Below are 15,698 nucleotides of genomic sequence, written 5' to 3' on the forward strand. Positions count from 1 at the left end.
GTCACAAATAATTTTCTATCATGCGGAAATCCCTACAAAGGTAGACAGAATGCTACTATCGTGTTCAGCAATAATAATAACAAAACAATATATTGTGAACTTACTATGTGTCAGGCACTGTACTAGTGCTTTATGTAAATTATGTTATTCAATCTTTACGGCAAAAGAATAAATTATAATTGTCATTTTTGTTTTACAGATTAAGAAACTGACTCAGAGCTAGAGCTTAACTAGGAACGGCTACATTCTTAAGCACTTCTCTATATAAAATGCCACTTAAAACACAAAGAGTTCTAAGCCCTAAAGATAATGCTACCATTTATTGATGAATAAAAGCAACCCATTAGATATTTATATCTGTTGGATGTCAGAGTATGGTTGACAGGCTCATGAACTGCCTTCTTTATTCTACTTCACAGACACAAAAATGGTAGCATTTGTTTAAAAGAATAATGTAGCAATGGTCAAAGCTCAGATTGAGTTGAATATTTGAAAGCATGCTAAAAACAACAAAATCGTTCCTTAGCTAAGCTTGGAACTAGATGATGAACAAGTTTAGGGTAATTTGACTGCTTGGAAAATCTGTAATGTTAACAGGTGACCAAGGTGGTGGAGGTCTGCCATGGAGCCCATCAGCTCAGAGATAGAACACATAAAAGAGTAAACAACAAACTAGTTCAGAAGTTTCAACTGCATTCTGAAAAATGAAACAGACAGAAAAAAGAAAACCCAGGCACATTTTCTGTGTGCCAATCAGGAAAGACAATGCTATGGGCCAAAAGTCTGTGTCCCCCCAAAATTCATATGTTGAAATCCTAATCCCCAGGGTATGATTTGAGAAGTAGTGCCTTTGTGGGGTGATTAGGTCAGGAGGGCAGAGATCTCGTGAATGGGATTCAAGCCCTTATAAAACAGGCCCAAGGGACCTCCCTCACCCATTCTGTCATGCGAAGTTACAGTGAAAAGATGGCCATTCATCAATCAAGAAGTCATTGTGGCACCTTGCTCTTGGACTTCTCAGCCTCCAGAGCTGGAGAAATAAATTTCTATTCTGTATAAGCCACTCAGGCTATGCTATTTTGTTACTGTAGCCCAAATGGAAGAAGAGAGTTATGGTGACATCTTAATCATGTATAGGAAAACCAAGAAGGCATTTTAACACAATTTGAAGAGAATACAGTAACTCATGGAAGGCAACAGATTCTGGATTCAAAATCACCTTCAGAGTATGAAATGAAGAGCCAATATAAAGATTAGACAGATGTATCTGTACACTCCTTCATTAACATTTATCATCAACAACAAAAAAGACAAAATCCTACTTGATTGCAGTATATTGACCAGAGCTAAATAAGAGCAAAGTGTGCTAAAAATGCTGGTCATACATGTGACAATATTTGTTTCATGTTCAAATCAAAATATAAAGTAATGGTGCCCTGGATATCCTAACTGTTTTTATGACTTCAGTATGTATAATACACAGAAGTGTACAAGACAGAAAACATCTCTGACCTCATGGAGCTTGCAGTTTAGTTGAAGAGACGCACATTAATCACATTATGATTGGGTTATACATAGTATATATAGCATGTGTGTGTCTATAAAATCCCGTGTGTAAAGAATTACAGAGTGCCATAGACAAGGACATCATGAGAAAAGAAAACTATATAGTTCAATATTCCTCATGAGCATAGAAAACTCTTTAACAAAGTTCAACAAACCAAATCCAGCAACATACAAAAAGAATTCTACACCATGACCAAGTAGCTTTTATCTCAGAAATACAAGATTTGCTTAATATACAAAAAGCAATGGATATAATATACCATAGTAATGGACTAAATGATAAAAACAATAATTATCTTAATAGATGTAGAAAAAGCATTCGACAAACTCAGTATCCATTCATGATTTAAAAAAAAAACACTCAACAAACTAAGAATAGATTTATAGATTCTGATAAAGGGAATCTGTGAAATATCCACATCTAACATCATTTTTAACAGTAAAAGACTGAATGGGATGGGCGCGGTGGCTCATGCCTGTAATCCCAGCACTTTGGGAGGCCAAGGTGGGCGGATCACGAAGTCAGGAGATGGAGACCACCCTGGCTAATACGGTGAAACCCCATCTCTATTAAAAATACAAAAAATTAGCTGGGCGTGGTGGTGGGCGCCTGTAGTCCCAGCTCCTCGGGAGGCTGAAGTAAGAGAATGGCGTGAACCTGGGAGGCAGAGCTTGCAGTGAGCCACTGCACTCCAGCCTGGGCGACAGAGCGAGACTCTGTCTCAAAAAAAAAAAAAAAAAAAAAAGAGACTGAATGATTTCCACCTAATATCAGGGGCCTGCTTTTGCTGCTGTCATTCAACATTGTACCAGAGAGCCAGTGAAATAGGGAAGAAAAAAAAAGAAAGAAAAAGAAAAAAAATTTAGCAGTATCTAGATTGGAGAAGTAAAACTCTTTTAGTTGCAGATGACATAATTTTGTATGTAGAAAATCCTAAAACCACTAGAACTAATTAACTATTTTGGCAAGGGTCAAGATACAAGATCAATATATCAAAATCAATGGTATTTCTACTTACTAGCAAAGAAAAATCTTAAAATAAAATTTTAAAAATTGAATTCAAAATAGCATCAAAAAGAATAAAAATTTACGGCTAGGTTTAACAAGTAATATGCAAGACATGTGAACTAAAATCTACAAAACACTGCAAAGAAAAATTAAAGGAGATCTAAATAAATAGAGAGAAATTCCATATTCATGGAGTGGAAAACTCAAAAATAATATAACAGCTTTTGGAAATTGATATTTAAATTGAAGATAACCCTTATCAAAATTCCCATTGGCATTTCTGTAGACGTTAGCAAACAGATTATAAAATTTATATGAAAAACAAAAGATCTAGGGTAGCCAAAACAATTTTGGCGGAAAAAGCAAATTTGGAAGCCTCATACTACAAAATTTCAAAACTTACTCTAAAGCCACAGTAAGAAATACAGTGTGATATTAATGCAGGATAGGCATATGGATGAATGGAATACACTTGAGAGTTCAGAAATACATCCTTGTATTTATAGTCAACCTGTGCTCAACAAAGTTGCAAAGACAACTAGAAAGGAAAAGGATAGTCTTTTCAATGATTGCTACAGCAGTCTTTGGATATCCACATACAGAATGATAAACTTAGACCCTCACCTCACATCATATGCAGAAATTAACTCAAAATTGATTATAAACTTAAATCTAAAAGCTAAAAATACAGAACTTCTGGAATAAGGGAGAAATTTTCAATATCTTGGGATGGGTGAAGAATTATTAGGTAAGAAACCAACACATGATCCACAAGAAAAAAAAGCTGATAAATTGGACTTCATCAACATTAAAAACTTTTCTGCTTCACCTGATACAAAAGACAAGGCAAACTGGGAGACAATATTTGCAAATCATATATCTTATAAATTACTTGTGTCCGGAATATGTAAAGAACTCTTACAACACAATAAGATAAAAAAAAATTAAAAATAGGCAGAATATTTAAAAGAAATTTCACTAAGAAGATATGAAAATGGCTAATGAACACATAAAAAGATGCTCAAAGTCATTACTCACAGGCAAACAAAAGTTAAAGCCACAATGGGATACCACTACACACTGACTAGAATAACTATAAACAAAAAGTGAACACCAAGTGTTGGTGAGAATATGGAAAAACTGGAACCGTTATGTATTGCCAGTCATAATGCAGAATGATATGGCCACTTTGGAAAACAGTTCATCAGTTTCTTAAAAAGTGAAACATAACTCACCACACGACCCTGCAATTTTACTACTAGGAACCTATCCAAAAGAAATTAAGACATATGCCCACACAAAGTCACTTACATGACGGTCCATCGAAGCATTATTCATCATCACCAAAAACTGAAAACAAGCCAAATGCCTATCAATTGATGAGTAGGTAAACAAAATGTAGGGCGTCTATACAATGGAATGCTATTCAGCAGTGAAGAGGAATAAATACACTACACATAAATGCACCACAAAAACATTATTTAAGTAAATAAAGCCAGATGTAAAAGACTACACATTATATGATTCTGTGTATATGAAATGCCCCTAAGAGGTAAACTTGGATAGAAAGCATATTAGCAATCCCTAAGACTGAAGGCAGGAGCAGGAATTGATGCACACAGACATGAGGGATTTTTCTTTTAAGTAATGGAAATTGTCTAAAATGGGATTGTAATGATGGCTGTACAAATATAAATCTACTAAACATTATTAAATTGTATACCTACAATGGATAAATTTCATGGAATGCAAATTATACTTTAATAAAGCTGTTTAAAACAATGATAAGGCTGACAGTGCCATGAGAGAGTGTAACAGGATGACCAAATTAGATGGAGAGGGTCAGGAAAATCATTTTTAAGGAAAAGACATTTATTTTTTTATCTGAAACAAGACCAAAATTTTGTAGTGTGGCATTAACAGTGGAGTGAAGGGAAGATAGAAAGTGGGGAAGAAAAAAATAGCATTCCAAACTGAAAGAATCCTATGCACAAAGATGCAAAAAAAAAAAAAAAAGAAAGAAAGAAAAAGAAAAAGAAAGGTGTAAGAGAGAGATAAATAGGCAGAGAGAAACACAAAGAACAGATGGAAAAGTGGAAGGGGCAGTAGGCAGGTAGCATGAGATGAGTATAAACCCAGGATCTAGGTTTCATTACAGGGAAAATTTTGAATTTTATTTTAAGAGCAATGAGAAATTATTGAATTATATCTGGCATTTAGAAAAATCACTCACTACAGATCAAGGATCAGCCAGCTTTTTTTGTAAAGAGCCAGATAACAAACATTGCAAGAGAGAGATTGATAGGCAGAGAGAAACACAGAGAACAGATGGAAAAGTGGAAGGGGCAGTGGGCAGGTAGCATGAGATGGGTTTGAACCCAGGATCTAGGTTTCATTACAGGAAAAATTTTGGATGTTATTTTTAGAGCAATGAGAAATTATTGAATTATATCTGGCATTTAGAAAAATCACGCACTACAGATCAAGGATCAGCCAACTTTTTTGTAAAGAGCCAGATAACAAACATTTCAGGCTTTGTAGGCCATATAATGTTCTGACTAAAGTCACTGATGACAACTATTGCTCAATCCATGACACATTTAAATGCTCTCCCACTTGCTCTCTCGGCAGCATTCAACCCAGTCAGTCAGTCAACCCTTTTGAAATACTCTCTTTTCCTCACTCTTGTGTCATCACATTGGCCAACCTATAAAGATAGGATTTTCTTCTATATTTTTGGCCACTCTTTCACTATGGCCTCCTTCACCTGCATTCAGCCCACATGCTGGACATGGCTGTGAACTAGGTCATCTTGGTTTTCACCCTACATTCGTGCCCAAGGCGATATCCTCTATTCCATTGGCTTTTTTTTTTTTTTTTTTAAACGGAGTTTTGCTCTTGTTGCCCAGGCTGGAGTGCAGTGGCACAGTCTCGGCTGACTGCAACCTCCACCTCCTGGGTTCAGGTGATTCTCTTGCCTCAACCTCCTGAGTAGTTGGGATTACAGGCATGCATTACCATGCCCGGCTAATTTTGTATTTTTAGCAAAGATAGGGTTTCACCATGTTATCAGGCTTGTCTTGAACTCCTGACCTCATGTAATCCACCCACCTCAGCCTCCAAGAGTGCTGGGATTACAGGCGTGAGCCACCGTGTCCGGCCCATTGCTTTTAAATAACAACTACATTTCAGTAACTCCCCTTTGCCTTAAGAAAATCCCAAAAAAAAGACTTGGAGGGTAAATATCTCAACAATTAAACCTGTATCTAAATTCAGTCACTAAGTGATGCTCAACTCAAGGATCTTAGCGTAATAATCATGGCTCACATTTATTGAGTACTGAGGACAAGTCAAAAGCACTTCATTTGTAAAGTCAATTAATGTAAACAAAGGCCTAGGACCTTATAGATGAGAAGGCCAGGAAATAGAAATTTTAATTAACTTACCCAAAAGACACAGAGCTGAGAAGAGGAGAAACTGGGATTCAAACCTAAGCAGTCTGGCTCCAGAGACTTCATGCTTAAGAACTATTTAATTCAGAACTTCCCAATTGGTGAGCCATGAATGAGTCACAGATGTGCCATCAGAAATTGATTCGTTCAGCCCTGGGGCAGCCAAGCTGGTAGCCTCAGGCTGGGAGCAGCCTTGTGCAGGGCTTCTCAAAGGGTGGCACAGCAGGTCTAAGGGTGTATCCTGATCCCAGGAGAAGGAATGGGGAGCCCCAAATGATGCCTGCTGCTCTGCTGCAGATGCGCTGACCACACCAGGCTTGGATGTCTCTCCGAGCTGCAGCCATGGAGCAAGTCACTGTGCACTGTGAACAAGGTGCTTCTGGAGATGCTGGTGAAGTTCATATTCTAGGTGCACCAGGGGCACAGTGAGTCTCCCAAGATGCTGATGGTTGTGGGGCAGGGAACTCTTTCTTCACATAATTGAATACATCTGTCTTGTTGTGGATGACATGTCCTTTTAGTCGTGGCTCAGCTAGCTACAAGGCGTCTGCCCTAAAATTGCACGTGGATTCTGCTAATGCAAGCTCCACCATTATCTTAAAATACTCTATTTAAGACTGTGATTGCTTTGGAAATCCTTTCTCATTTCCACCTTTGTCAATGAAAGAAAAAGAGCTTTTAGGCATTTTAATAATTTCAACTTTTGTACCATTTTGAATGGTTGCAAAATAAAACATTTTAAATGTTTTATTACCTGTCTCTCTCGTTGAAATTTCTCATTGACGGTGACTATCAAGACTTTTAAAAGATGGGCATTAAAAACTCTTAATTGGAAGTTCCCTGTAACCATTTGAAGCCTAAAATCTGTTATAGAAAAGTTATGTTTGTGGAAGCAAGCTCAAGTGTTTCACCAAAAACGTTGAAAAGAAACGAAGGCGGCGGCTGCGGGAAGATGGCGGCTCAGCTGCTGCAGCATCGCTCGCATTGTGCAACGCCGCCCCGGGGTGACTTTTGTGATGGCACTGAGAGGGCGACTGACGAAGCTTCTTCTACGACCTCCATGGAGTGGGATACGCAGGTGGTGAAGGGGTCCTCGCCGCTCGGCCCCGCAGGGCTGGGGGCTGAGGAGCCGGCCGCCGGCCCGCAGCTGCCATCTTGGCTGCAGCCTGAGAGGTGCGCTGTGTTCCAGTGCGCACAGTGCCACGCAGTGCTCGCCGACTCGATGCACCTCGCCTGGGACCTGTCGCGGTCCCTCGGGGCCGTGGTCTCCTCCAGAGTTACAAATAACGTCGTTTTGGAAGCGCCCTTCCTAGTTGGCATTGAAGGTTCACTCAAAGGCGGTACTTACAACCTTTTATTCTGTGGTTCTTGTGGGATTCCCATTGGTTTCCATCTGTATTCTACCCATGCAGCCCTGGCTGCCTTGAGAGGTCACTTCTGCCTTTCCAGTGACAAAATGGTGTGCTATCTCTTAAAAACAAAAGCCATAGTAAATGCATCAGAGATGGATATTCAAAATGTTCCTCTATCAGAAAAGATTGCAGAGCTGAAAGAGAAGATAGTGCTAACGCACGATCGCTTAAAATCACTAATGAAGATTCTGAGTGAAGTGACTCCTGACCAGTCCAAGCCAGAAAACTGATCCTGTACCAAAGCTTGAATGTTAGGTTCAGGCTTTATTGCTGTCTTCAACAACAGGTGCTGCTTAGTCATTTCTTGAAAAAGATTGGCCTCAAGAATGGAGGGGAAATGCAGTTTCTATTTACCTTTAGGCTCATTTTCCAAATTATTTGTGAAGCTATTTTAAGAACATGAGAAACTAAGGATTCTTCTCTTTTATAGCTATTTGCCTTAAGAACTTACTTTAGATTCTTATTGAATTCATAATACTTATCTCTGAAAATGTCTTTGACTGTAAATTTAGGAATTAAGATACAAAGTCCCATGTGTCCTCTGATCTAAAGTTGCATGGGTGGTCTGAAAATAGAGTTGGGCTTAATGTTGACTTCTATTACTCCTACGTGGAGCAGTTGTTATGAATACTAATAAATCATTTTCTAACTTATGTAAAAAAAAATGTTGAAAATATATTATTTAGAACTTTCATATAAATTTTATATTAGTATCTTCTTTAATACTTTTACTTTTCTTGAAATAATTATATAATATAAAGAAAATGTAGCTTTCCCAGCAAGCATCATAGAGGGGACTCAAATTCTATCCATCTTGCTCCAATGATCACTTTTTGTGTGTACAGTAGTGAGAATAGTATTGAAGAGTCCCTCTGTGCACTATATGTTAAGTGTGTTCTTTTTTTTTAACTTTTATTTTAGGTTCAGGGGTACATGTGCAGGTTTGTTATTTATATAGGTAAACTTGTGTCATGGGGTTTGGTGTACAGATTATTTTATCACCTAGGTACTAAGCCTAGTATTTTTTCTGCTCCTCCTCCTCCTCCCCCCCCCCAACACCCTCAAGTAGGCCCCAGTGTCTGTTGTTCCCCTCTATGTGTCCATTGGTTCTCATTGTTTAGCTCCCACTTATGAGTGAGAACATATAGTATTTGATTTGCTGTTCCTGCATTAGTTTGCCAAGAATAATGGCCTCCAGCTCCATCCATGTTCTCACAAAAGACATGATCTCATTCTTTTTTATGGCTGCATAGTACTCAGTAGTGTATATGTACCATGTTTTCTTTACCCAGTCTATCCTTGATAGACATTTAGATTGATTCCATATCTTTGCTATTGTGAATAGTACTACAATGTGCATGTGTCTTTATGGTAGAATGATTTATATTCCTTTTGGTATATACCCAGTGATCAGATTGCAAATGGTAGTTCCGTTTTTAGTTCTTTGAGGAATTGTCAAAGTGTGTTCATGTTTTGATGCATCTGTTTCACAAGTGTGGTTCCATTCGAACACACTAGATAACTTGCCGTTACTTCTGAACACGCCATATTCTCTTTCTGTTTTCTCTGTGTAGTGGTTAAGAGTGGAGGCTCTGGAGCCAGAATGCCTGATTTGAATTCTAGTTTTGCCAAGTATTGGCTGTGTAACACTGAGCAGGTAACCTCACCTCTCTGTTCCATCATGTAAAAGGGGATCACTGTAGTAACCACATCATAATTGAGGCCATACACATAAACATCCAGGAATGATGCCTGGCATGTAGTAGCAACCCCCAAATGCCAGCTCTTCTCTCCCTCTCCCTCTTTCTTCTCTCTCTGCTCTCCTTTTCCTTCCCTCAGCCTAGTGTGTGTGTCATTTCCTATGACTGTTAACTTCTTTCCCTATCAACCATAGACTAGACTAGAGCAGGGGGGTCCCCAACCACTCCCAGAACCCCCCCAACTCCAGCTGCACAGCAGAAGGTGAGCAGCAAGCAAGCATTAGAGCATCACCGCCTGAGCTCTGCCTCCTGTCAGATCAGCAGCAGCATTAGACTCTCACTGGAGCAAGAACCCTATTGTGAACTGTGTTTACAAGGGATCTAGGTTGTGTGCTCCTTATGGGAATCTAATGCCTGATGATCTGAGGTGGAAAGTTTCATCCCAAAACCATCCCCCTCATACCACTCCCCAACCTGTGGAAAAACTGTCTTCCATAAAACCAGTCCCTGGTGCAGAAAAGGTTGGGGGCTGTTGGACCAGAGGCCCTCTTAGGAGTTCCTAAGGCCCAGTGTTGCCCCAGGACAGTACTTACCAAGGGCATGGTCACTTTTGTTTTCTTGTGTGTTGCCTGCCCCTTCTTCATTAGCACAAGCTCTGTGGGAACAGAAATTATGGTTCCATCAACTCATTAATCCCCAGCTCCCCACCATGCTGTTTCATACTTCCGGACTAGTACATGGGCAGATGCCTGAATTGAGGGGCCCCAGTCTGTCCCCTGTTTCTGTAGCAATGACAGAGGAAGACAGGAAGAAGGTAGGCAACTTTTCTAATGTGTATTTAGAGGTCTGATTACAGAGGTAAATGTCCATGATATGTTCCTATTCATTCGCCCTCTCCCAACTCCCTGCTGGCCTTTATGTGAAGGAAAATGGCAGCCCCCCGCCGCCCACCTTTTCCTCCATACAAATCCATCCAGCTGCCCTTTTGACACTTCCTGTCCCTCTCTTTAGAGTTGTTGGTGACTCAGAGTAAGGTTAGAGCACTTTAGTGTTAGCCACGCACCAGGCTGTGCATTGGTGGGAATTTCCCAAGGCTCCAGCAATGAGGGGAGAATTGTTCATAGGGGACATGGCTCTGGTTGGTTGGAGGTCGGTTGGATTGGGCCCTGAGTCAAGGCCTGAGAAATGGCAACAAGTGCTGGGCCACACATCTCAGCTTGGTGATGACTCCCTGTGACAGCTGTGGAAGGTTCTGGACTCTGACTCAGTCAGCAAACTGAAGTCCATCTACCTGGAAGCAAGATGAGTTGGTCAAAGTTCTCTTCTTCTTGCCTTAGTTAATCACCCAAGTCCTCATATCTGTTGCTTCCTACATTTGGACTCCTAAAGATGTGAGGTTTCTTGTTTGTGGTTTGTTGGTATGGTTTTTGTTTTTTCTTTTAAGGAGTTAAAATAGCAAAGGGAAAACAAATGGTTCATATTACAAAGAAAATTGATTTTCCAACCATCACAACCCAAGTCTTGGGTAAGCCTTCACATACTTCAGTGCTACAGTGGGTAACTTGGAAAGGGAAAAAGGAAAGAGATAGGAGGAAAAGAGAGTAACTTTTTTTTTTTTTTTTGAGACAGAGTCTTGCTCTGTCACCCAGAATGAAGTGCAGTGGTGTGATCTTGGCTCACTGCAGCCTTGACCTCCTGGGCTCAAGCAATCCTCCCACCTCAAGCTCCTGAGTAGCTGGGACTACAGGTATGCAACACCATGCCTGGCTAATTTTTGTATTTTTTGTAGAGTTGGGGTTTTATCATGTTGCCCAGGGTGATCTCGAACTCCTAGCATCAAGTGATTCACCCAACTCAGCCTCCCAAAGTGCTGGGATTACAGGTGTGAGCCACCGTGCCTGGCCAGTAACTTTTTTTAAAAGCAAAAAGTGTGCGTGTGTATGTGTGTTTGTGCATGTACATGTGTATATGTACTTGTATGAGGGTTAGGAAGAGGAAAAGGGAGGGAAGAGAACTAACGTTAAAGACCTGTTAGTCTCAGGGTCTATACTGGGCCCTCTATGAGTGAGTGTTAGCTCACTCAGTCTCACAAGCACCCTATGAAATAGATAAATGCATCACCTGCATTTACAGGTGGACAAATTAAGATAGAAAAGTTAAGTCACAACCTCAAGGCATGAACAAATTTTGAAACTAAATCTTTCCGGGTTGAATCTCTCACCCCTTTTCTTCCCACTTTCCCACTAAGACAGGTTAACAAATCCACAGACCAAATATGGCCTTCCACCTGTTTTTGTAAGGTGGTAAGCTTAGGATGGTTTCTATATTTTTTAATGGTTGAGGGAAAAAAATCAGATAAGGAATAACATTTTGTGACACATGAAAATTATGAAAACCATATGAAATTCAAATTGTAGTGTCCATCGGTAGAGATTACAGGAACACAGCCCCGCCCATTCTTTCGTGTATGCTCTATGACTGCTTTTGTGATACAATGGCAGAGCGGAATAGTTCATGTGGATACTGTATGGCCTGAAAAGTTGTGGTCTTTTACATAAAAAGTTTGTAAAAGACTCCTGTACTAACATAATGTTTTTGAGAGTCTGTGATTGCTTAGAAAAGTTTATTAAGAAGGAGAAAAGGGAATTTTTTGGGCACTTAAAATACTCTCCTAAATTTTGAGGATAAGGCCAGGCGCAGTCGCTCATGCCTGTAATCAATCCCAGCCACTTTGGGAGGCTGAGGTGAATGAGTCTCTTGAGCCCAAGACTTGGAGACCAGCCCAGGCAACATGGTGAAAATCCATCTCTACTAAAAATACAAAAACTGAGGTGAGAGGACCACCTGAGCCTAGGGAGGTTGAGGCTGCAGTGAGCTGTGACCACACCACTGCACTCCAGCCTGGGTGACAGAGGGAGACTCTATCTCAAAAAATAAATAAATTTAAAAAATAAAAATAAAAAATAAAAAAGAGGATAAGAGAATGATTAAATGATCTCAAATTAATATTTTACTATAATAGAAATATTAACATGTGGTCACATGATGGTGAAATAATTTTTCCATCTACCATATGCATATTCTCACCCTTTTCTTATCAGCATGTACCTGTTTAACTTGTGGGGGACTGCCAAGGAAGAACTCAGCAGAGGGGAATGATGGAGCCACGGCCCTTTCCCGGCTGGCTCTGCTGTTAAGTAAATTAAGCAAATCACTTAATCGTCTTTGATTTAAATTTTCTTATCTCCAAATTGTGGACTGGACAAGATAATCCCTAAGGTCCCTGGTAGTAATAAAATGATAGGCCTCTGTGATTTAGAACATAATTTTAAAATGTTAAGTGATCACTGAGGTTTATAGCAGTTATGGCTTTGCATTTATGGTAGATCGGTGGCCATATTTATGATTTATTTTCGTCCAGATTCTTAGTCAGTATCTCCACTCCCGATTATGGCACTGTCCCTATAGGAAAATATGAGCAACTTTATGATGATTTGCTTCTCAAGAAGATTTCTAGGGATGCATTGAGGGAAAAACTGTATAAACTTTTATAGTTCTCTGGTTTATCACCAATTTGAGATATGGGGGTCTTTAGGAAAGGACTCGAAGGTATGCTGCTATTTTATATTTTTAGTTAAAAAGTACTTGTAATTGATAATAAAAATATTGAATCCCTTTTCCAGAGTGTTCCATCCATTGACATATGGATCCAAATACTGAAACAAACACTCATTGTATTTCTTCGTGGTACATATTTCTATCAGAGATCCTGGTCTATTCTGTCTGATGGATCAGATAGGAAGGCTCAAAAGCAGCATTGTTATTCTACCTAGGACGAGCTCATTTTATTCTGCATTGCCACTGTGTTGCTCACGCAGTTCAGATGGAGTTGGAGTGACTGTAGAATAGTTTGCAAAGAGAAACTCCTTGTACAAGGAGCCAGAGCTAGGGCTCCTGACCAGATGCTACATCTACCTTCCCTGAAGAAAGAGCTGAGCAGCAGGAATGGGTGGAAGCATAGTGCAGTAGAAGGGTACTGCAGCTTCTGCCCGTGGCAGGGTCAGTGGTTTCTAATTCCCTCCTAACACTTGGGGTTTCAAGTCAACCAGTCATAGAATGAAGTACTGGACCATGTACCACAAACTTACATGAAAGCAGAATAAGAAGCAGATGCCTGGTGGTGGGCCAGAAAATGAATGGAATATTTTGCATTCTTCCTTTCTGTAACTTTGTTTGCTTTGATCCCCCTGAGATCTCAGGACGTTTACAGCTGCGGAAGAATTGCTGTCTCTCAATACACTAGACCGTGACTGTACAGTGTTGTGGTTAGAAGTTCTTAATCATCAGGTAGCCTGGAAACCCACACTGATCACCACATCAGTGGTGATTTGGGTTATAAGCTACAACCAGCCTCCGGCCCATACAACTGGGGGCTGGAAGAAGGACATCGGTGGTTGCTGAAAGCAACCAATTTGAGATATGGGAGTCTTTAGGAAAGGACTCGAAGGTATGCTGCTATGAGTTTATATTTTTAGTGAAAAATGTACTTGTAATCGATAATAAAAATATTGAATCCCTTTTCCAGAGTGAACCTCCACCTCCCGGGTTCAACGTTCATCCTTTCCCTTCTTCCTCCTGTGTCTAAACACCTTGCCAATATCTGCCTCAAAGCAACACAAAACAACTGCATCTATCTCTAAACTTTGAAAAGCCAGACATTAGGCCTGCCCCATACAACCGGCTTAATGGAACCACCACGTTCAAAGGCTGTGATTACGGACTGCCTTGCCTTGTTCGGGTGTTGGCACATAAAAGACTGCAGTGCATATAAACCCATTCTCAGAAGGTGTCAAGGATTTTGCAAACTTTTGTCAGAGTCCCAGCAGAAAGGATATTGTCCCTCAAAAACAAACAAACAAAAAAAAGATTCTATCATCCAATGAGCCTTTAACTCCCAAGGACTAAACATTTACCAACAGCTGAAGACAACAGCTTCAACAGTTTTAGGACTGCCATAAAGATATTATTTAGAGACAGGAACATAACCTTGGAGATTCCCTTGGTTGCAAGTCATGAGTCTAATGTAGTGTTTTTGTTTTGTTTTGTTTTGTTTTTCTGTATGTACAGTTCTGTTCTTTTAAAAGCAATACAGCTCCATGATATGGCCAGTCATTCTTGCCCTCTTAGGAGGGCATACGCAGTGCTCAGAGACATCCTTGTCTAGTAGAAAGAAAGCATACAATTGCTAACATGTAAATAAATGAGAACAAAAAGACTTTCACATATGAGTTTATTCCCCCACAACATTCCTGCATATAAAGTATGTTGGGAGAGAGTTAAAACTGGGAAGATTGAAAATCAGTGTCTGGGATCAGAAGGTGGGTTTGGCTGAACCCTATGAACATGTCAGGGGTGGGCAGATATCTGGGCCTGGCAGCATGACTGTCCATTCCCCTGTCAAGGCATAGTCTTTCTACTCCAGGCACATGGATCTCAGGGATTTAGAGTTTATGAAATCCACAGCAGCATGTTATCATGTGTTTGAATGCACAACTGCAGAACCACATGAAGTGGAAGTTGGTAAGGGAGGAGCTGAGAGTGAGAGGAGGGTGCCTAGCACAGTGGTCTTTCAATGTTTCCTGCAGTGGGCCTCTGTCCAAGGCAATTCAACCCGAACTTGAGAGTAATCTTTCTGGATCTCTGAGGTGACCTGTATGCCACACAACCCTCCAGTTCCTATTTGAGAAGAATATTTAGCTTCATTTCCTTATGGTTTATCTCCCCTCATGGTTTCCTTTTTTTTTTTTTTTCCTTTTCTTTCTTTTTTCTCTCTTTCTTTCTCTGTTTCTTTCATTTAACAAATGTTTGTTGAGATCCTATCCTGGAACTACTCTAAGTATCTTTAAAATAAGGGGTGATGAAATCAAGTTGATTGCCTATGTGCCTGGCATAGAATAAGTATTATTGTATTTAATTCTCTAAATTATTTTATAAGGTACATCTTTTTTTTTCCGAGACAGAGTCTTGCTCTGTCACCAGGCTGGAGTGCAGTGGTGTGATCTCAGCTCACTGCAACCTCCACCTCCCGGGTTCCAGCAATGCTCCTGCCTCAGCCTCCCTAGTAGCTGGGACTAAAGGTGCTTGCCACCAAGCCTGGCTAATTTTTTTGTATTTTTTAGTACAGGCAGGGTTTCACCGTGTTAGCCAGGATGGTCTCGATCTCCTGACCTCATGATCCACCCGCCTCAGCCTCCCAAAGTAAGCCTGGGATTACAGGCACGAGAAGGTAGATCTTAAAATTCCATTTTACCTGTGAGGAAACTGCAGCTCAGAATGGTTTTGTCATTTGCCCAAAAATATATGACTGAGAAGTGGCAAAAGTAAAATTGACTGTGATTCTGTGATTACAGGCTGTACTGTAACACTGTGATTACAGGCTTTGTTATCAACACTGAGCTGAATCTTAAGGGCCAGGCAGCTTCCATACTGACTTGACAGCAAGTGGATGGACTAAATACTTTCCTTCCACTGTCGCCATCACTGAGATCTTCTGCAAATG

The 15,698-nt window shown here is 40.2% G+C and overlaps 1 protein-coding gene across 1 annotated transcript; it reads left to right on the forward strand.

The window, feature by feature from the left end:
* Window positions 1-6,979: 6,979 nt before the first annotated feature.
* LOC116812517 (protein Mis18-beta-like) lies at window positions 6,980-7,770 on the forward strand. Its single transcript, XM_058445525.1, has one exon. It carries the CDS (start codon window positions 6,980-6,982, stop codon window positions 7,667-7,669), a length of 690 nt encoding a protein of 229 aa, XP_058301508.1. The 3' UTR covers window positions 7,670-7,770.
* The last annotated feature ends 7,928 nt before the right edge of the window (window positions 7,771-15,698 follow it).

The sequence above is a fragment of the Hylobates moloch genome, unplaced genomic scaffold, assembly GCF_009828535.3.
Source record: "Hylobates moloch isolate HMO894 unplaced genomic scaffold, HMol_V3 SCAFFOLD_1, whole genome shotgun sequence".
In the NCBI taxonomy this organism is placed as follows: domain Eukaryota; kingdom Metazoa; phylum Chordata; class Mammalia; order Primates; family Hylobatidae; genus Hylobates; species Hylobates moloch.

Bases quoted from the DNA above. Each gene is read 5' to 3' on its own strand.
- LOC116812517 (XM_058445525.1), top strand. From the start codon at position 6,980: ATGGCGGCTCAGCTGCTGCAGCATCGCTCGCATTGTGCAACGCCGCCC.